The 23,295-nt window shown below is 36.5% G+C and overlaps 1 protein-coding gene across 1 annotated transcript; it reads right to left on the bottom strand.

The window, feature by feature from the left end:
* Positions 1–1,046: 1,046 nt before the first annotated feature.
* UFL1 (UFM1 specific ligase 1) lies at positions 1,047–22,452 on the bottom strand. The gene is made up of 19 exons (XM_066315151.1): positions 22,349–22,452; positions 21,554–21,699; positions 20,683–20,711; positions 19,837–19,934; positions 19,029–19,143; positions 18,657–18,787; positions 17,919–17,977; positions 14,466–14,612; positions 13,195–13,370; positions 12,333–12,512; positions 11,889–12,009; positions 9,549–9,671; positions 7,730–7,850; positions 6,664–6,827; positions 5,421–5,551; positions 5,200–5,280; positions 4,351–4,436; positions 3,759–3,939; positions 1,047–3,060 (listed from the first exon to the last, which is right to left on the bottom strand). The coding sequence occupies exons 1-19, from the start codon at positions 22,423–22,425 to the stop codon at positions 2,848–2,850; spliced, it is 2,379 nt and encodes a 792-aa protein (XP_066171248.1). The 5' UTR covers positions 22,426–22,452; the 3' UTR covers positions 1,047–2,847.
* Positions 22,453–23,295: the final 843 nt, after the last annotated feature.

Raw genomic sequence — 23,295 nt, 5'->3', positions numbered from 1 at the left:
AGAGCAACCACTGCTTGAGTCTTACTCATGAGCCTACAGAGAACAGAACTACTGTAGTTTTATCTGAACAAGCCCTCAGATTCATGCAGAAACAAAACCCAGCAATATTATTTAGAAACCTGCGTAAATTTTTTTAAGAAGTTGTGAAAGGAGAGCTGAAAGTTCTAACAGAGGAACAATTTGCTTATTGCCAACAGATCTACAAGCAACCAGCTATAAGTCATCTTTTGCCGCTTAAAAAGAAGGCAAGGCTGTTGCTGAGACATGTATTACTCTACCCATGGCTAATGCATCCACTCCAGCCTGAGAGTAGCAGCAAACAAGGTTGAGAACTTTGAGGGGTTGTGTATAGACACATACATGCATTTATGTCAGTTTATGAGATTAAAAATATAATGGTGGTGTTTACACACCTTAAGTGAAGGTGAGAGACTGACACTAACACTTGATACCAGAGCAAAAGTGTTAATTTGTATACTTTGTATACAAATTTTTTTTTTTCTTTTTCAAAATTTTCATTTTCTTAGATATTCCAAAGGGCATTTTTGTTTTGTGAACTGTACCTCTGATTTGTAACACAAGATTATTCTTCCACCCACATACATTCCTGCTAGGGAGAGGAAAAAACCCTGTGAATTAGCAAAATTCCTTTTCTTTCTCTTTCAGAAGATACAGTTCTGTACCATAAACTAAAGACTGAATTTCCAAATCAAGAAAAAATACCTGGGACAGTTTTACAACCATGTCTCCTTGAATTCTGTTAGTAGCCAGAAGATATCACTGAACTGTGGTGCTTCCATTGTATCTACTTCAAAAAAAAAATCTATTCTTTAATCCTTCTTATAAAATAGGCCGGAATATAACAAGTTGAACATATGATAAAGTAAATTCTATAGTAAGTTCATTATTATACCAGCATAAAACTGTGTCAAACAAAAATACATGGACACTCAGAATGGTGTGTTAAGTCTAATAATGCGTATTACCTATTGTTGTTTGAAAGTTGCAAGTTGTAAAATGATCAAACACTGGTGAAGTCAACAGAATGCTCTTCAAATACTTCATCATTTAATGTTATTAAAATAATTTCTTATTTGCATACAGAATTTCATATGGCATATTATTTACAAAAAAGCTCAACATCATATAAAATTGTTTACATTCATTTTAGGAACTTATTAATTATTCTGGCTAAATAACACAAAATCAAACCTATTGCCTGTATACAAACTATTTCTTAAACAAAGTTCAACAAGCTTAATATTTTCCATCTTTTATTCCTCAGTGAATTTTACTATCAGCTGTTATAACCTCCTGCCAAGGAAAGAGAAATATCTACCTCTGCTTCTGCCTTACAATTCCAAACTGTTCTTATGGCTGATAAAAGATCAGCATTGGCATGAACATTGTTAAACATTACTGCCTTTTAAATATGTGTAAAATTCCATTGTATACATCACCAAAATCACCTTAACATTTTTCTACTCTGTTACTAGGGTTCCATACCTGGTCTCTTCAACTTTCAGTTGTTGCTCACAGAATATGTGAATTGTTGGAAAATAGAAAAAATTGAATGGAGCAGAATTTGCACGTGATTTGCCCTCTTAGAGCATCAATTTTGGCAAGGATGTGTGAATGACATTTTTACTGAAAACAACGTTTTTCATCTCTTATTACTCAACCTTGATGTTATGTAAACACCCTGAAATTACATACATGAAATCAATGGGTATAACTGAAGCAACAGACCTTAGATATTTCTCGTTTGAAAATTATCTTCCTCTTAAAAATAAATTAGAAGCATATTTGCCAAGAATGATGGCATCAATAGTGACAGAACTCATTTTTTCACGTTTTTGCACTTTCCTGAAGACATAAACTACTGTTCATGTAAAAATAAGGCTGGCAAAAAACTTGAGGGAAGCAGTATTTCTGTCTATGTAGCTTATGCAGAAAGATCATGAACTAAATTATTTTCAAGAGACTCAGCATAAACAGAACACCACAAGATCTCTCAAGAGCTGACAGAATGCAAACAAATGCTTCTATCTGCTATGGGAACTGGATTAAGCACTCAACAAGTCTGAATCAACACCTGGCATGTACAGTATGGCAAGTGTAACTGGATTTATCTGCTCCCAAAATGCCAATGCAAAAGAGTGTCACCCCTCTGAATTACGAGTTTTCAACGAACAGCTATTTCAGACATTAGCAGAATACATCAGTAGTATGAGTGTGCTGATATTCATGAACTTTCAGTAGTTTGAAATTCACACTAGTAGTGGGTCACTTCCCTTAAGTTTATCAATCAATATCCACTCGTACTCAAAATGTGTTCACTGTTGCAGTCCAGTGAACAGAAACTGGAAACATCCACTAATGATACTAGAGTAAAGATGGCCTTCCCTGGTGAGCTATTAGGTATCAGAGTATGTTTCAAAACCAATACTTGAAATTAAGAGAGACAGGCTTATAGACACTTATATGCAATCTTCATCTTACTACAAATCCAAATCAGTAAAACTGAGAAGTAAAACTATCAGCCTCTCTGCGTATAGAACAAAATACACTGTTATTTGAAGAGTAATTTCTTGAGGTCTCACATGAGGATGCCAAATAAAACCCACTGGTTTCCTACCCAAAGCATCCACAACTGTGTTCTGCCACATCTAACATCGATGTGTGTTAAAAGTACACTGCAGAAGTAACAAAATTCCATCTGCCACCATCATCCAGCAACTGTGTTCCCTGGCTGTGATTTGCAAACTACTAGAGGCCAAATTTAAAGTCTGTCAAGCATTTTCTGTTGTCCCTTTTTTCAGCATAAAGGAATGCGCTGAATAAGTTTTATTCCTCTGTTCCAGAAAATTTCCTAGGTCTGAGAACAAGATCTTTGATAGAGGTAGTGATTTCCTGGAGCTCTTTTCGAATGCTTTCTGCTCCTTCCTCCTCTTCCATGTTATCTTTTGTATCACTGTCTTCATATTCAGCTTTCTTTGTCTGGCTGGTCAATTGTTTCACCACTAATCCTTGGTATTTGACTATCAGCAAATGCTGATCCTGAGGGCAAAAAATAGAGAACAAACCCAGAGGATATCAGTGTTACAGAATAAAGACAGACCTATAATTAAAGATGTAATTTTCTAGAAAGCATTCTCCCATTCTTGGGAAAGGAGAGTTAGTGATACAGAAATATATTTCTAATGAGATTTGACAAATCTCTCTAAATTCTGAGAGACAATTCAAAGAGGTAGAAAACTGAAAGTGCATCCATGCTGCAAGAACAGGACAATCAACCACTGAAGCATGAAAGCAACACAGTTAGTAAACATCATACACCAGTTCTGGCAGTATAAAATACAGAATTTCAATAGAAGAGGTACATGTTTCTTCAAAATTGGATTTAAAAAGTTTAAAAAGCAACCATGCTCTACCTCAGAGGAAAGATGTAAAAATGTTCAGTTGCAAGAAATATAAAATCCCCCAAGACAAAGCTGTCTCTATGGTTAAGTCAAAGGACTAATAACAGATTGATTTTTAATTTTCTAAAAAAAAAAAAATCTGATGACAGGTCCCTGAAAAGATAGGTTTGCAATGCAGTACAGATCAGAGGGATTTTATATTCTGTACATAAAGTAATGTTTAAACATGAAACCCAATGGTGTCAGGTTTATGCAGCAAAAATAGTGTAAGGCACAACTTTGATGTTCTGTCATAGAAAAAAGGTAATTTCCCTTTAAAAAGCTAGAAAAGAATACCTCTGGGATCTTGCCACTTAGGAAATTAATGATCTGTGGTACTGATCTTCCTGGTGCATGAAGCATGCAATGAGTTGAAAACTGAAATAGCAATACTGATGTCAGGTGCAGAACAAGAGCTGGATCTTCTGTGACTTTGAGCTGTTCAATCAGAGCTTGTCTATGCTGAAACAGCACTTGCCTAAGGGACAAGAACATATTAAACATAAATATGATTCTATGATTCTATCATACAGTAGTTCATCACAGATGCTGAAACTTATTTGACATCAATTAATTTTCTTTTGTCCTCTGACCATTTATGAGGAATTCCAAAACATTAATTAAAAAACCCTCAGATTTTGAAAGACTCCTAGGGAATTTTATACACTATACTGCAGAAAGTAGTGAGCCAAAAAACTTAGCTAAATGTGAATTCTCCTCCTCTCCTTCTCCCATGGATATAGAACTGCTTGACTTTCTATTATTCAGTTAAGTAATTAGGAAAGAAGCACTGCCTCTTGCACACTGAGTATGACTGCTCCCATACTAACCATCCAGCATTTGTGCAGCAATATAGCCACATTTCATAGAATAAATAAAATTAAGGTACCTTTCCTTCTTTTTGTCTCCTTTTTTCACCATAATACCACAAATATCCACTGCAGAATCAAGGCACGAAAGAAAATCTTCTATACTCTATTAAAAATAATATAAATATTTAATCTGTGCTTGCAGATTATAAAAAAGTTTAACTACTGTTCACATTCAATCACACAAAAGATGATTGTGAATACTCTTGATATAAACTATATAAAAAAAGAGAACGTAACCTGTATTTAGTAGAAATTACCTTTGTTCATCTTACAACAGTTCATATACTTAAATACTAACACAAACTGTAATTCATTTGTCTTGGAAATAAAATTAAAAATGAATACATGTTACACAATTATTTACAGATATATGTTTTTATTAAGAAACACCTCAGTACTGCCTTTTGCATGAAAGAATAAATAGCTCTTCTTGTGCTTACACTGCCATAATCTGAATGTTATGGGGTTTTTTAAAATATCTATAATTTTACTAGTTAAGAAATACATGGGAGAACAAGCAAGAACTCTGGGAAAAAATACAAGAAACATCAACCACTTTACACTGGAGATTCTTGCTCAGTTTTCACTCTTGTCACTTGCCCATAAAAGGCACACTGGATTCCACATAGCAGCAAGGAGCCAAAGGTGACTATCAGTATCAAAATGTAAGATCACCTTTTCATCTCTGATAATTCACGGATAAGAAAATATTTTCTTTCACTTTCTCTCACTGCCTTACACAAATACAAAAGGTTATTTTGCCTTCAACCTTCACAGCAGCAGTGGTTATGTACTACTCTATGTGTGTCAGCCATTTATTAGCATTGTATTAGCAAAACAGAAAATCTGAACTTGATTAACTTTACCTTGCCATTCAGAGAAGTATGCAGTTTAGTTAAAGGACCTTTGGTATCTTCTGGCAGTTTACCTAAAATCTTGATTCTGCCCTGTATGGGACAAGAATGGAAATAATCTGTAATATTAATCATCTTTTAGATGGAGGCATATTTCAAGTGAAGCAATTACTTACTGAACAAACATCACTGATCTACTTGAGACTGTTAGAAAGGAACTTTTCATTCTGTACCTCACTTGTGATTGTAGAGTAATTTTCTGTTGTCATCATTGACTCAGAAGCCAAGAAGTTGAAAACCAGATTTGTAATGTCTGTACACAGTGTCTTCAACAGGTGTTTGGCAAGGTTAGTCTGAGTATCATCTGTTAAAAGAAATAAGTGATTAAAGTAACTTACTGCAGTTATGTGATTCCTACGATGTTACCAAAGTGCCTTCCTAACTATGGACTCTATCAACCATGAGAAAGTTATCAGGATACATGAAGGTAACATCCCTCATTTGCTGTGACATTCTTGTGGAACACTGTTCAGTGAAAAACGTGAGCTTTCAGGTCCATAAGAACATTTTAATGCATTTCTAGTATTTCAAAGATGTATCTCTATAAGCAGTAAACGCATCCCTGTACAATCCTCCTGAACCACTGCTACAGATCAAATCAAGAGTATGCAAAGGAAAATTCAGCAGGACAAGCAGTTAAATAGAAGAACAGCTGTGTTCAGTCAGACTTTAAGACTGAAATACCGGAATTTGGAGAAAAAAAACCCCAACCCAACAACAAAAAAAAAGAGGCTACAGAATGCATGTCCAAGAGCAAAGGCTAATGGGAATTAATTCCATATATTCCAAAATACAGGAATATCAGATTGTTTTGCTAGTGTTTTCTTCTGCTAGAAGATTTCCAGAGGGAAAATTCTACAAGAAAGCTGAAAATAGCAGAGAATCTTGAAAATGTCTACAGTATTTTCCTAATGCTAACTTTTCTGTCACACCTTACAGAGTAACCATCTGCAAATATCCACTGACAGACTATCCTCAAGCAGCAGCTACTTTCAGTATCAAACCTATGAGGTATAAACAGCAGCTTCTTAGAATCAGGTGTTATTCAAATTTTTTAATTAGTGGCACAGCTGGCAGAGTAAAGTGAGCTTACTAATATTTTCCTTTTTTTTCACCTATACAGTGAAAAATTGAAAGGAATGCAAACACTTGGGAAGGAAAGACAAGAACAAGAATGTTATCTTGACATAAGATAGAATATGGATATGAAATAAAGAGAATGTATTTCAATTACTGTGCAAAGCAATGCACTTCAGCATAAAGGCAGTGTTAGGCATACTAAACACATCTTCAGTGTTTTCTTCTTAGATTTTCCTTTTTAAACTTTTGCTCCTGTCTGGTCTTTAATGTAGATTCTGGAATTAATTTAACATCCTTAAAGGAGCATATTAATTTTTCAAAGTATGTATTTTGTACCTGTGAAGTGCTTTACTCCCTTTTCAAATAACCGAATGTTGTTGTACAAGTTTGAGAATTCCTCCTGCAAGTCCTTCATAGCCTGTCTTCTGTTGGCTCCAGAGGAAGACGCTGAAGACGTGAAAACGGAACGCACAACTTCCTGGTAAGTTTTTGTCAAAGGTCTTAGAACAGGAAAGAAGAAAGGGGAAAACACTGAGCAAAGTGTGAAATTCTACAAGGTTTCCCCAAATATATCAGCAATAAAGAAAATTACCTCATTACGTAGTAAATGACAGGATCGTGAATGTTACAGAATGGTGAGATAAACAAAAAGCAAATTATTAAAATCAGAAAAAATACCCTATGAGGAAATTAAAATATACTTAATGGCAGATGTTCTAACGTTACAGAATGGCATGTAAATGTATGCCAAGGTGTTAACTCTTAACTCCTCGATGGGAGGAACAAGGTGAAAGATAAAAGGATTTCCAGAAGCAATGCTATTCACAAACTTTCAGGGGTCTCTGGAAAAATTTCTAAAGATGCAATTACTATGGCACTCCAAGTTTATTCAAGCTTGGCTATCACAGTCTTATGTTCCTTTTGCTCTGAATGTACATATTCACATCCTCTCTAGCAAAGAACAACTTCTTTTAAAAGAAGAAGTTATTCATCTTTGCAGAGCTCAGCTTGCTGACATAACTTACTACCCAGTTCTCATAGGGACCAGCGGAGACACAGACAGATGCCAGGAAACATGACCATATACCAAAGGCTGTCCAGAAGATGGGACTGGTGAAATCCCAGCATGGATCAGTGTAAGAGGGTGGAAATACACTCATGGGTGTAAATGAGTGAAAATGAGCTCACAGGACCATGTAGTGCTAAGCAGAAGCCCACTACTGTGTCAGCACAGCCATCTAATACATAAGACATGTGTAATATGGAGCTGTACAGAAAAGGAATATTGTGGTTCACGTCTATCAACAAAGCACTCTTTTCTATGCAAGAAAACAGACTGAAGTGTAGATTCATCTGAAGTGAATCACAAATTTTCTAACTCCAGCTGAATTATTGGAATTACCTTCTTAGATGTTCAGCAATTTCTGTAATAAGCTCTTCAGGGCAATCCTGCATGCGGGTCTTTAAAACATCCTCAATTTCCTCTTGTGACATGAAAGGGAACTCCAGCTTCTTATTCCTACCTGTAGTGGCCATAAACAACACTCACTGAGAAAACATTCCATTTAGTATTGCTGCAATTACTCTGTGGCATGAGACATTAGAAAGCCTTTAAAGTCCAAACACTACAGAAGAAATGCATTATCAACAGTGGAAAAAAAGGGATGATTATACATGACAGTCGAACTTTATACATATGAAAAACTGACAAAATTTCTCTTTTAATCACTTAGAAGTTTCTGTAAAAGATATGTGAAGTAGTGTATGAGGATATGCATTATTAGTGACACTTTTTTTCAGTCTGCTTGGCCCATCAGTTTAGAAACCATAATGTCATGAAGACCAAATAGAATTTAAAATGCCAAAACTGAATAGTGTTCCTACTTGAAGGATTTCACAAGACCGTTTTTTTTTTTTTTTTTTTATACTCCATTTAGTAAGGTACACAGTCATGTAACACAGTGTCCTAAACTTGAGGTGACAGTATAAAATCTGAAACACGATAAATTAAACCAGACAAAGTGTTCCAGTAATAAAAGCAACTTATATGCATACAATTTAGTGCATTTTGGTTTTGCACAAAACATGAACTTTTCCCGGGTGCCATTGAATTTTTACATATAAGAATGAGTTCAGAAGGATGTCAGAGAACCAGAAAAGAACATGATCCAGATACACCTTAAAACAGGCTTATTGTGCACATAACTACGGAGATCAGTGATGTTCCCTGTTGTGCCACAGTACTAATAAACATACAGGGCTTACAAACAAGTGAAAAGGGAGGTTAAATCAGGTTTTAAAAAGGATCTTATTTACATTTTAATGGTTTCATCTGAGTTTACCTTGAGATCATGGTTCAAGCTATTTATTATAATACAGCAGTGCAAGCATCAATAAGGGCAAAACAGAAAGCCTACACCAACCCCCCAAAGTGACTGAACATTGTTTACTCAGTAACTGAGTAGTCCTGAAAAACAATTCAATTTATATGTGAACTACAGACTCTGTGACAGCAGTATCAAACAAAAATCACTACCCTGTATTTCACACTTCAAATATCATGTTTCAAAGTATTTTGCAGTCAGTATTGAAAGTCTGGACACTATATATAAAATAGAAGAACACATTTCTGGTTCTCCATGGAACAAAATGTAGAACACGATTGCCTCATTTACAACCACTATTTGCTCTAAATCAACAATGTTGGCTTTTACTTAGCAAGCCATTCATGCTTCACTATTTCTTGTAATAGTGAAGGAAGAGAAACATGAACCAATAAGGAGTGATATTAAAACTATCTAAACATTAGTTAGTATATTTTATTCCTATGAAGAGAAAAACCGATTGCTATGATTTGTTAATTTAGGCCATTCATTATCTTACACTATGCAGCAAGTGTTACAAAATTAAATGTAACATTCACCCCAAAAACTACAGCATTTCCTACATAAAAGAATAAAAATAAAATTATGTTACTTTTTTGACTTAAATTTCTTTTTAAAAGACTAAGTTATACTGTTCAGTGAATATGAAATGCCCATTTCATTTAAATAGCAATATCATATCCATTGATACAATTTTAACTACATACTATTCTCATCTTGACACTTTAGCTGACCTTACCTAAACAGTGGGGGGAAAACAGACATAGGAAAAAAAGCAAGTGGTAAAACCATGTTGAATAGATATGAATAGATAGTGGCTAAAATAAAATGACAAACCTGTGGCAGTCCCTTGTGACTCTTCATCACTGTCAGCATCCTTTCTTCCTTTCTTCTTGGTTTTCTTAACCTTTATCTCTCTGGCATTCCCACCACCTCCTCCTCTCACGCTTCCACTGCCCTCTGGTGGGGAATCACTTGCTTAGTACACAGGAAAGTCATAGAACTTAAAAAGTTTACAATACCACGGTAATTTATCTGTATTACTTGTTAATGCTGGACTGAAAACCACAACCTAATTCTAAACAAAACCTAGAACACATATTTCAGAATCTTAGGGCCATAAGTTTCATTCTTAAGAAAAAAAAAGCAACTGAGACAAAGCTTTGTTTAAGCCAACGCCATTAATACACACAACCATTAACATCAAATGAACAGACTAAGGAAAAAAAAAAGAGCAGTGTCTTTCTTCAGCTGAAAACAGATGAGATCCTAGAGTCCATAATGTAATGGGGGATCTTCTGTCAGCTGAAAATAGCACCTTAGTAAGCATTTAGCATTTTTTTTCAATGATGCTAAATAACTGAGTTTGTAAAAAATATTTTAGATTATGTAATTTTGTTAATTTTCAGAGAAAGAATCCTCCACTATATGCATTTATCCAAAATATTCTTGGAAGCACACATTCAATTAACTAGAGCACTCAATCCTTTTTGACTTTTCCTAGATGACTATACAGCAATGGGATGTTCTAGTTCTGACACACATACATAACTAATTACTTTGTTCAGAAGTCCTGCAATCAATGTATGCAACTGCAGACAGAATCTCAATTTTCTATATAGTCCCTCTCCACAAGGCAAGCTATTCTGCTCTTTGTTCCCTCTTTCACACTCTCTTCTGTTATTTTTTCTCTTGGAAGAAATTTAAACTCCATGGTGTCATACATCTAGGTGTTTTTTTCATTTAAATATGGTCCAAGGTTTCAAATAACTACATTATGTAACAACTATTGTTTAAGAAAAGGAAACACAAAGACAAGATGCTATTGCTTAAAAAGCTAACTGCATCTGTTACACGCCAGATGGATTTTTAAGCATCACTTTGAAGGAACAGCCAAAAAAATTACTGCTTTTTTGCAAGCTTATTTGAAATGTGACTGCATTACAGTAATTACATTACATAAAACTGCTCTGTTGGGATGTTTTTAGGTAATGCATGTAACAGTCCATAAGAAAATATTTCAGGGTAGTGCTTGCTGATGGTGCAGCAAGTTACCTTTGGTTATGAATTTGTCTAGACATGTAGTACAGGCTCAGTAGAGTCTCACTCCTCAGAGGGCTGGAAACCGAAGTCGTTCTATTATGACAGTTCAATTAAAGTTCCAAGCTTCTCTACCTTAGCTGTGATCTAGAAAAATCTGTCATCTCTTCTGGCCACTATAAGTTTAATTTCCACATCAACTCAGCTTTTTCTTTTAAGAGTATTCTATTTTTCAGATGAGTATATTCAATCAAGCCAGATGCATCAGTGCTCTAATTCTTTTACTTTCAGTAGCACAGTAGCACACTCTGCAAGGAAGTTCAACATAGATTGCTCAGCTGTGTTGTAGCAGCACAAGAGCCACATAAAGGTTTTGGGATTCATACTCTTCAGACTGTATATCGTTTTAAAACCCAAAAAGATTTCGAAGAGTCAAACCCACGTTTTTTTCTTTCAACTGAAATCTATTCGAAACAGTTACCACACAAATGGAGTAAGGTTTGGGATTAATTTAATCCAGAATATACCTCAAAGTAAACTGTCTTAATTTCCAAGTAACTGTTACATGTGAAAACAACAGAAAAGTCTAAGGCATGGTTTTCTCAGAAAAGATGACGAGTATTCTTAACCCCCCCCCCCCAATCATTCTCAATTTAGGCAAAGTTATTTTGGAATTAATATCTGAAGATGAATAATAAGAATCATATTAATTTTCCTGGATCCCTGAAAAATGGAGATTAAAATAGTATCTATACTGTGTAATAAAACATGGCACAGGCGTCCCTGACCTAATACTGGTTTTATTCAGTCTTATGTGATCATAGTGCATAAAATAAGAAATGAACACAGGATTCCTTGCTTCTAAAAACAGTTACCTTGTGTTCAACAAACTCAAGAGACCTTTACAGTACTTCCCCTGCATTTCTAAGTCTGAAACTTGTTTTCATGGGCATAACTGAGATGTATCCACATTCACGTTATAATGGTAAGCAGTTGCATGATTTCCTGAATATCTTAAGCAACAGAATGGAAGCATTTAATGGACTACAAAATACACTAACTTTATATTTGACTATTTCAAAGATAAAACAAGTTTGTTTTGGGTTTTTTTGCTTAGGCTGAATATTGATGTTTTACCTGTTGCTTTCTTTCTTCTTTCGTCCTTTTTGTCTTTTTTACTAGTGTATGAGTTCTCTAAACAAGAAGCTTGTTTTAAATCTTCTTCAGTGATTAAGTTAACAGGGTTGTTTTTAATTTCCTAAAATGAAGAACATGCACATCATAACAAAAAGATATACACAGCAATGGAAGAAACATGTCAGCCATTTGGCAATTTTTCAAGTACACTAATCAAACATTATGTTTTCCAAGTGTAACACATGAGACTAGGACTCCTGAGTGCATCAGAATATAAATTACACACATTAAATACTGAAACCTGTTGTTCATTTGTTTTGCTTCTTCTCTGGTTGTATTTCAGGTGAGATGTACAGAAATTTTAACAATGACTAGAAATCCCCATGAGCTTTACCCCAACACTCAAGGTGCACTGCATCTTGACCAATAAAAAACCTACTGTACCTTTTCTGCTTTTTGTTGCATCAGATCAGAAAAAAGGTCAGCACAGCTGCTTAGAAATTTCTCACTGACTGCAATGGTGTCATTGAAGACTAAACCTGAAGAGCTTTTGTTTAAAGATCTCATCACTTGCTGGAGCAAAATCCCAACATCTTCTTCTGACAATGAGCTGGGCAGAAGAGTCTAGGGTAAAGAAAATTAAAATAAAATAGCCTTGTAAGTGGGTAAAGAGAATAGGCTCTGGCCATTTGACTTCTGCTAACTATTCAGAAAGCACTGCATTTTTCAAATTAAGCTAGCAATTTAAGAGTATACACTACTTTAAATCTAACATGACAAATCCACATTGCTCTAGACAGATGTGCTACTTCTGGGCAAATGCATGGCAACTTCTTCAAAATGAAGCTCAACAGCTACAGATCAACACCAAACATAGAAAAACAGCAGGACTTAAGAGCAACAAAGGTAGAGCTGTAAGGCGTAAAATTAGGACTTAGCCAGGACAGAGTGGCTAAGATCCCTCTGTTCACCAGAAGTGTTCCAAGCATTTAGTTCAGACACTTTCTCAAAAATAAAAAAGCTCAACAGAAATATATTGCCTTCTAGTAGAGTACTTTCATACTAGTTTTGAAATGGAAGTTAGTTTTACATATCTATAAACTGAATGCCACTATATCCTTCCCGTTTTTGTTCAGATCAAAGGCAAATAATGCCTTTTTACTTTTCATTTTAATTAAACAGAATTTTCTTCTTTGATAACGCAGAATTTCATTATGCGTATGTGTCATTTCAATAAAGTATCATTTGACACAAAAATAAGAACAAATAAAGAAATCCAACAACAACAACTCCAAGGTTTGCTTACTGCTACATCTATCCAGTTTCCAGAGCTGATGGCTTCCTCCACAGAGGCTTCAACTTGATCCACAATTTCTTGACCAACACAAGCTGCTCTCAGAAATAAGAGTTGTGTGGACTTGTATCTTTTTTTAATGTAGCCTGCTGGGTCAGGGATGCCAAGTCTATACAATGCATCAAATTCTGTAAAATAGTTAGATATCTGTTAAAATTTAGTTCTCTCATACACACGCAAGATCTTATGGGATGAATTTATTTTGAAAGCAGGTAATGAAGAGTTATACATATTTTTTACAGAAGTGCGTGCAGCCTTTAAGGTAATGCTGACCTAAAACTTTGTTCAGTTCAAGCTACATCTAAATGCTGTTAATAGAAGTGTGCAGATTAAATCATGGATGTTACTTTGATCTGAGTTTAGAAAATTGTTTTTTTCGGATTCTTATACCAATAAGCTTATATTTGCAATCATGTCTTTCCAAAGGATTCTAATATAGCAGAAACAATATTTACAATACACACAATGTCTAAGTGTTTTGTTTTCAATTCTTTAGCAGTTTATACTTAAGATGTGGGGAAAACACTCAAAGACTGAGAGACACTTCATCAGTCAAGCAGCATTATAGAAGCACTTAATACAATCATTGTGAGTTATGGTGAACCTTTTAAATCTGCAAGAACAACTGCTACTTAGGGCCTGACCCTTTGGGACCAAAAAGGAACATGCCTCTCTTTATTCATATCCACATTTTCCCACAGCTCATGGTGTTTCAAAAGACCATCATCCAGCGTCACTCAGCTTGAAGTTAGATAGAATTGTCTGGATTCAAATCAAGACACTACTACTACTCTCCAGTTCTACAATTATTATTTTGGAAAAAATTCTTCCAGAGCACTGTATGTTTGGACTGCTAGCAGTCAAAGTTTGGTTGTAGTCTGCACACCCAGCCTGAAACTCCAGCCATGATGACCTAAAAAGTGTGCAATGAGCAGGCTAATCAATGTCTTCAGAGCAGTAATAAAAACAGCATTTCTAATTGTTTGTGAGAAATAGTTACTGTTTAGCAGAATAGTCCCCTCCACTGAAATACAGTTCACTGTGATAAAGTAACACACATCATTATGAGCAAGATGGTCTTTTAACAAAGGAGTATCAGCCACTGCTGATTTCCACTTCTCCTTGTGAGGCTTCACTCTAAGCACTAGCTATATCAACATAAGACCAATTATCTACACTAGTTTTAGAAAAGTATTTTATCTGTAAGAATATATATTAATTACCTAAGTACCCATTCTGCTTGAAAAAGGAATCCACCCATTTGTTCTGTGTTCTGGAATAGATGTCTGGAACAAACACAGCCTTATCCTGTCTCCCACCAACCACGGTGCCTTTTAGACGACCAGCATTAACAAGTTCTTCTAGCAAAGCTACGAGAGGAAAATAAATGAGATGTTTCCTAAGTTAGTATATCCATTAATCAAAAGATAGTAATTATTTTCTCTGGTTTGTTTCTTCTTTCTTTCCACCAATTAGTTTGTGCTTGTTCTAGTGAAACACTGGCAAGCTCTATCAATTATTTTTAACACTTATGAGAACTTCACAAAAGCTCTGGAAATCAGATGGTGTTCCCAAAGAGTGAGCCACAATGGCAGGATCAAAACGTTTTCTATTGAACATATATGTGGGCAGTATTAGCTTTTAGTTTAAAAAATGCAGATGTAGAAGAATCTTTCTCTGGCCAGAAGAGTAAAATATACCAGCATTTTATTAATAATTTATCTCTGATTTCACTGCTTGCATGTTAACCAAAATGAACAAAAAAAAAAAAAAAAAGAAAGATCTGAACACATAAAATGACAGGAAAATTCATTACCTAAACTGCATAACACAGTTGCCAATAATAACCTTTTGAGAACATACAAATAATGCTGGCAAAGAACATATTAGTAACTGGTAGCACCAAAGTACTAAGACCTTCTTGATGCTAAATAAGATTTTTTTTCTTTTCATTTAAGTTGCATAGGAATATCTGATTTGCTTCCTATGCTTTGTTTTTACTTTTTTGTAATACAGGAGATATATTTTAAAAAAAATCAGTGGCATCAACTGCTAACTCTGCTAATTTCCAGAGCTTTGCCAGGTGGCATTTTCTATACTCAGTTTTTTTTCATTTCTATTTGAGTAAAAGATAAGTTTTGCCCTGGAACAAATAGCATCACATGGCAAGGCTTCTTTCTCATTAAATAGAATCAGCATTCAACACTACAACATGCTTAGTACAGCACACAGAGGTTTAGCACAATTATGCAGGGAAGTTTACCTGAAAGCCCAGATCCAGAAGAAACAGTGCATAATAAATCAGAATAGTTTTTGTCAGATATGCCTATAGTGTAGGTGAGCTTCTATAAGCTTGCAGCTATTGAACACAACTGTCACTAGCAAAGCTGAACAATACTCACACTGAAAAAATGCAGCAGAAAGAGAAACTGATTTAAACAAGATATAGCTTTATTTAATTTAAGACAAGAGCCAGAAATCATTTTCTGCCATGGTTCAGTGACATTGAATAAAATGGAACTTATAAGACTAATTCTGGAAATAAAATTGGCTTCTTATACTTCCTAATATTTTAGTTGTCCTAGAAAATAGAGTCAATGTGCCTATTCCCCTTAAGCAATTGTCAGGAAATAGAGACTGGTTCTCTGTTTGCAATTTCAGCTTTTTTTTATTCAAAGTTTTTAGAAAAAAGAACTAGACTTTCCTAGAGCTCCACAAAATGGTTTGAAAAATCTATTAATGAACCAGAGTCTTTAGGGAAAGAAGATGTCAGAAGAAAAGAAGTGAAATGAAGGTGTCAATTAAATTCTGTATTTTATCAAGTCCCAGTTCTAAAACTCCAGGGCAGAGGAGATGCTCTCAGAGATTTCACAGACCATCGCTACAACTATGTCTAGACAGTACTCTGTTTTAAAACAACAGGATCCCTGCAGGACTACCATGAATTCTCATTTATTTTTAAAGGTGACCAAGGTAGTCTGTAGTGTGCTATTAGGTCTCTGCCAAAGTCCAACAAAGATGGTAAGTGTCCCTCTATGTCAGCCCTACATTAGTAACATAATGCTCAGAAATGAAAAGCATCTGTGATTTCCCTATGCTTTATAATTCGTGTTTTGACCTGAAGAGTTTCTCGTTTCTAAAACTACTTTTTATTGTAACCTTATGAGAGCTTAAGATGAATAGCAGCACATCTATGTGAAGGAACCGAAGAATAATATTTATCCTGTCTAAACCTAAGTATTGATTAAATAATTAGCTGTTTTTAATGATAGAAATACTACACTGAACTTACATTTTTATTCTGGAATAGACAGAAAACTGACAAAGACCACTTTTAAACACATTGCTAACATTGACAGACATAAAAAGCTCGTAAGTAACATCATTAGAAAGTATTTTTCAAGTTTCTAACATTTGTGAAATTAAACAGTATCTCAGCAAATGGAACACAATAAAATTTGGCAGTGAATAAAAAGATAAAAAGCTCTTTGAAACTTAGAAACCGCAGAGGTAATGAAAGACAGTAAGAAAAACTGAAGAAAAAGATGAACGAATTCACTAAAAAAACCCCATAGAAGTACTAAAAGTGCATATTGTGATGATCACTGGTGTCAGGAAAACACCAGAACTTCAATCCACATTAACACTGTATATCATCAAAGCAGGATGATGTACTCAAAGGACTTATCTGAAATAGACTGTAACCAAATACTGAAATTTGCTGGGTATTGAGACATTATTCTAAAGTAATTTCACAGATTTTCCCTTTAATCTATGAAAACCTGGATGGCACATAAAAGAAAAAAAGGCGGATATTTTAAACAGATGATGTGAAAGTAGAGTGTTTACATGATTTTATTTAGGACTTTAATTTTTAATGAATAAGCTTGTGGTAAAGAACAACAGAATAAGCAGAGAGAGACTACAGCAGAGCTAAAGTGAGCAATGCCCCGAAGGCAAAAAGACCTAATCAAGAGGAGCATTAAGGGATAGCAGAAGAGATAGAAAACCATTAAAGGATTTTAGAAGACCAGCAGCACTTGGTCAGCCAGCATAGAAAACTAATGATGCTTGAAGCAGCATTTTTGAATGATAGGAGAGGGCACACAAAGTGACAAGTAGAGCCTAAAGATTTCAGCAGCTGAATAGGGAATCTTTATGCATTTCTACGTACAAAAGGAACTGCAGAAAATAAAAGCAAACAGTTTAAGGATTTGTTTTATCTCTCAGCATATAAAGTCATTTAACGAAGAATGTAACAAAAGCTTAGCCTCTATTATCACAGAAAAAAGTCAGTAAATAAAATCCTGAGCTATTAATACCGTTTGGCTACATACTGTCTGTCCCTTTCTGTGTGCTTCACTGATAAAACTGCCAGCAGCTAACGGCAGTTAATAATGAAAGAGATGAATAAATAAGTATTGTACTTCCTTGCATCATTCTGCCCCCGGAGGCATCTCCTAAAAAATGTTTTCATTCCTTTGGATACAGAGGACATCCTTTCAGTTATGGATAAGCACAACAAAGGGTTTAATACTTTCTACACTAAAGAGAAACACATTGTTCTGTATTTCAGAACTAAAGCTATATACTAAAAAGCTTCTTTGAAAGCACACTTTTAATAATGAAGAATGGATTTTCTAACAAGCACACAAAATATTTCGAATGAAACTCACAGTAAAGTAAATGTTCTTGAAATCCATACCGAGTGATCAAGTTACTTACAGGTGTAGGCCTTGGGAAAAAAAAGAAAACAGAAAACAATATAAATTAATGATATGAAACTGATGTGAAGAATCCAGAATTAAAAGAGGTTACTATGGATGAACAGAACTACATAGAATCTTAGCCTCAGGGTACTACACTGATGTTAAAAATTACAGGGTTTTACAGGGTTTTAAAGCTTACAGGGTTTTAATTCTGAATTACTGTGAAGTGATAACACTAAAGCAATGATAATTATTGTAAGGAAACTTCTGCTTTGTTAAGTTTTCCTCTTCCTAAAAAGTGACACAAAAATTTATTCTTACAGATTTAATAAGAAAAACTTATCTATAATCACATGTAGCAACCACATAAATATGTAACCAACTAAAGAGAGGTGGGAGTGACAAGAAGACAGATATTTTATAAAGTAACAAAAGAACTATAGATTAAGATTTTCTTCAGCCAAAATGCTAAAGTATATTGTACAGTGTATATTCTCATACTCCCCTTTTTCTTCAAAAGAGTCCCCATTTCTAACAAGAGAGTTAGAACATAACTGAGAATTGGTCCCAGGAACTGAACTACACTTAGGGGAATCTCCCTGTAGGTCTTTTTTTTTCTTTTCATTTTCAATCACAAGTGAATCTGGTCCATAAAGACCTATGGCAAAAATATTTGAATATGTGGTTGCAGGCATTGCAATTTACCGAGTAATTGCAGTGAAGAGCCCACGAATGCGTGCTCGATGGCGGGACACAAAGGCCTCTGTAAAAATCACCCCACGGTTCTCCTGGTCTAGTTGTCCATGAATAATTCTGCCCAAACGCCTGGATAATGCCTGTAAATAGAAGAATTGAGCTTTTTTAAGTATGCCTTCTTCCATCACATACATGGGTATCTAATGACACAAAACTGTGGAAAACAGAATTATTGTTTGCAGATGCACCATGAAAACTAAGATTTAGCCTTAGTATTAATTTTACACAAAATGGTGACTTAAAACCATGGATATTGCAAAGATAAAGAAAAAAGGTGGTCACAACCAATTCTGCATTTGCCAGGTTTGTGGCTTTCATCACCTGTATCAGGAAGTCTCCTGGAAGGTCGTATGCCTTGCAGAGCTCCGATATTGTCACCTGGCCAGTTTCCTGTAGTTTATCATTTATTTCTTCTGCTAATTGATCCAGATAACTCCTTTCGTAAAAACAACAAGAAGAAAAGACAACACATTGTGTGACATGCAAAGTCAACCTCAGGATCACATACTGAATAACTGACCTCTTTTAATACACCTCTTTCTGTTACATCTTCGCAAAAGTAAACTGGAAGTTATTTTAAATTAATAAAGGAGAACAGTGTAAACGAAAAAGTGTGTTTTAAAAAGCCTGCTAAGCAGTTAGTTAGTATTAAGAGAGGATTTATCTACTTGTATGAAAATTTCAAGCAATAGAAAGAGGAAAACATCGTGTCAGTGAAAAATGCAGAACAGCTTTAGTAAGCAAGACAGGTCTTAACTATTTCAAGACAGCCAGGAACTTCAGATTCTTTGATAAGAATAGATCTTGAAGCTCAGTCAATAAAAAGGACAACCCCATAAGAGCATTAGTTCAGTGGAAGCCATGAAACTAGCTCAAACATCTTAGGCTTGTGAGGTAAAAGAAAAGGTAGAAGGTTTGTCAATAGCTGAGGCAGATAGCAAAGCCAGAGAGCAAATGAGATCTGGCTGCTGCACACAAAGACACTGGGTAAGAAATGAAGCCTCTTAGATGCAGGACACTAAACACAGATGTTCAGCAGAAGCAACAAAGGTTGGACATTATTTTTAATATGTGTTTATTAAAAATAAATACAGTATGAGTGATACATATTTCTCCTCAAGGTACTCACTCATTTATAAGCTGTCCCAGCACAAGCTGAATACCTTTTTCAGATTTAACAATGTCATTAGCTCTGTTTTCAATGTGCAGAAGGTCCACATTTATTACCTAAAAAAAAAAAATCTCTTATCAGAACTTTAAAGTGAAAATCATTCTCAAACATTGAGATGTTAGTTACACATTCCTATATCTTGAGGAAAGTTGTTTTTATTTTTTTTGTTATACTATTGCATATAAACACACTTAATTTGCGTTTTGGAATAAAGCAGCAATGCTTCAGGGAAAAAGACTCTCTTTGCAACTGTTACAAGGTTAAAAGAAACCTATATAATAAAAAATACCAGAAAGAAGTGAGAGAAAAATAGGAAACTGGCTTTCAGAAAGGTTTTCTGTTTCCAAGTAATTTTGCTCAAGCTTGAAGGGAAAATCAGCCACAGAGGAAGACTACTCCAGGACAAAGATTAGTGAAGACAAGAGAATAATGAAGCAAGAGGGAAGATTCAAAGAGGTATGAAAAGTTAATTATGCATGCTCCTGCAGCTTTAAATTTAAATGGATAACATATCTCTTTTCTCATTGCCCTCCTTAGTTTACAAAGGAAGAGTTTGTAAACTAGAACTGTATGTATTAGTAGTGATTTCAGAAGTCCTAGATTATCACTAAGCACAGAGGCGTCAATAAAGCAATAAATGGACTGCAGTAATCTGCAGTACGCTGACATGAGCTACCAGCTCTTCATAAAATTTGTTCTGTTTAAAAAAAAAAAACTTAGCTGGAGTATAATTAATGAACTTGATATTCACACTATACATGGCGAAGGAAATAAAGAAGTACGAAGTTTTATTATTAAAGTTACCTGTTGTAAGTTGACAATGTTAACTCGACCTTCAAGAAAAGTTAAAACACATCTTTAGTACGTGGAACATATTTGAACAGATTTAGAATATAGTACAGCTCATTGTCCACACAATATTTAATTACTTTTTCTGTAGACCAATAAAACTAGTCCACAACTACACAGATTGTTAAAACTTTCTACCTTTGCATGATGCTACTAACAAAAAACCCAGCAAATCTTAATTCAGCCCAAGCTGAATGGCAAAACACAAACTGAGGTAAACCTGTGGTAACAGTGAGAAAATGGCTAATCTGTATGGACATAATAAGAAGTTAATTTTTCTGAATGTATGACACTGTGAAATTCACCCTTAAGTATAACTCAAATTACAATACACTGCATTCTCTTTAAAGGCATCAACAAAAAGCTCTCTGAACAGTACTTCCTTCCTTATATATCTAGGTCACATCTTCCAATTCAAGTGGCTTTTCACACTGGCAAAATAAAAGACGTGTCAATGACAATTTACAAATATTATTATTATTAATGGCGTCAAAAGAGAATGACTTTGAAATTCCAAGACAAGGCCAAACATCTTGACCAAGTATTAAACTATATTAAAATGCCAAATTTCCTTTAAAAGGATTTTTATACAACTTCTATGCAAGAAATTCCACGTGGGTGAAAATAAATCAATTAACATATGCTTATCTAAAAAGCTTGACACAGATCTGAAGTGAAAATAAAAGAGCAGTAGATGAATTAATGTGTAGATGAAGTAAACTGACCTTTTCTGAAAGATTATGAGTACTGAAGACTTTCAATTTTTTTATGTAGCCTTCGAAATTAACTTCCAAATCCAAAGGAAGAGGGAAAATGCCACACTTACCACCACAAACCTGAAGCTCATCGCGGATCTCCTTACTAATCTGTGCTGGAGTGACATACTCCTTGCCATCAAGTGTGTGCACTACCTCCAGCTGCTTCTCAGCGATCAGCTTTGTGACAATTTCTATACAGTTCCGTTCTGACAATCTATTAAAAGCAGAAGGAGCCAGCAGTTACTCTAAGGAAGTACTTGCTAAAATCACCTTTAAATTGACGTCTCAAACATACTAAACATAGGGAGTACAAAGAAGATTGCTTGCAGCTCTTCGCAAACATACTTTTTCAGACAAAGAAATTAGTTTCTCTGTCCTGCTTATCACCCACCAAATCATCCATATGGCTTCACTTAGGCGGGTCATCTCTCCAAAACTCTGACTCTCCTCCTCAACAGCTATCAGCCCTGTCAGCTGTGAGAATGCACGGCTGGTGAATTTGGGAACGCCTATAATCAAAGAATTCGAGTCTATGCTACTTCTGCGCGCTTTTTTTTCATTCACTTTTGCGCGTTTCGGATTCATTTTGCTTTAACAAAAACAAGTTCTGGGCAACTACCTCAACTGGTCAAGCACAGAAGGGAGAAACCGAGCAGTGGTGCCGTGACGATTCTGAGCAGCGGGAACTCAGCTGTGACTACACACACAGCGGGCTCGGTGTCCTGCCCGTGCTCCGGCCCCGGCAGGGCCCGCGGCCCCCGCACCGACACGGGGAATGCGGAGCGGCCGCCCCGGGGGGGCCCGGCCCGGGGCCGCGGGGGAAGGGCCGCGGCAGGCGGGCTCGGCGGCGGTGCCCTGCTCACCTGTGGGCCACCTCGGCGAACTGCGCCCGCTGGAAATCGGCCGCCAGCTGCCGGATCTCATCCCAGGCCGCCGCCATGGCGCCGCGACACGTCAGCCCCGGCCGGGCGGCGGCGGGCAGCCAGCGGGGCCGGCCTCCGCCCGCAGCGCCGCCCCGCGGCACGGAGCCGCCGCTGCGCGGCCCGGCCGTCTGACTGACGGAGCAAAAGCTGCCGCCGACCGGGGAACAAACAGCGAGTTCCGCAGTCGGGGCTGGCTCCAGCAGCTGGATCTCGGCGGGGCGGGCACGGGAGCAGCTCTCCCGGGCTGCCCGCGGCCGGGCCAGGGCTGTGACCCAGCTTTCAGCGTGAGCCGCGCTAGGAGCCGCCACTACCGAAACCCGAAATGAAATTTAGACCACGAGTTGGGTATGGGGTCAATAGTGCGGCCACTGAACGGGACCGCTGTTAGCCGGCGAGGGGCAAGCTGAGTTTATTTAGCTGTCGGGCCAGAGCTGAGCTGCAGAGACTAAAAGGCCCCTTGGGCGCTTACGGGAGGCTGAGCCGCCCGCGGCAATGGCAGGGAGCGCTGCGCAGGGAGCGCCCGGCGCGGGGCGGGCAGAGCAGCCGGCGGTGCTGGGCGCCTCCCGGGCGGGACACTGCCAGCTGCTGCCGAGCCTCTCCCTGTCCTCCCAGAGCTCCTGCTGCTTCCTGCATTGCCGCTGTTTCTGACTCTGACAGCCGCTCTGTGACTCTGCCTTCCGAGAGTCACAGGAAAATGTCTTTGGCAGGGTTGGTGTTGTGCTGGGTGCAGTTTAAATTTGCAAAACCTTTGCAGCTGACATAGTAAGTTGTAACAGGATTTATAGTGGGATAAGTGCGTGGCTTCAGTTTTACTGGTCGTTCTCTTAGAGATTAAAAAAAAAAAATAAAAAAAAAAAAAAAAAATTAGGGACAGGATTAGTTTTGCT

Source organism: Sylvia atricapilla, chromosome 3, assembly GCF_009819655.1.
Source record: "Sylvia atricapilla isolate bSylAtr1 chromosome 3, bSylAtr1.pri, whole genome shotgun sequence".
In the NCBI taxonomy this organism is placed as follows: domain Eukaryota; kingdom Metazoa; phylum Chordata; class Aves; order Passeriformes; family Sylviidae; genus Sylvia; species Sylvia atricapilla.
Note: the sequence above shows the minus strand (reverse complement) of the source record. Positions and strands in the feature narration are given on the sequence as shown.

Excerpts from the sequence above, each read along its gene's own strand:
- UFL1 (XM_066315151.1), bottom strand. The coding sequence starts at position 22,425 with ATGGCGGCGGCCTGGGATGAGATCCGGCAGCTGGCGGCCGATTTCCAG. Across the intron at positions 9,672-11,888 it reads AAGAAGAAAGAAAGCAACAG|AGGGCAGTGGAAGCGTGAGA; the intron begins GTAAAACATCAA and ends ATTCCCCACCAG. Across the intron at positions 7,851-9,548 it reads GTCACAAGGGACTGCCACAG|GTAGGAATAAGAAGCTGGAG; the intron begins GTTTGTCATTTT and ends TGGCCACTACAG.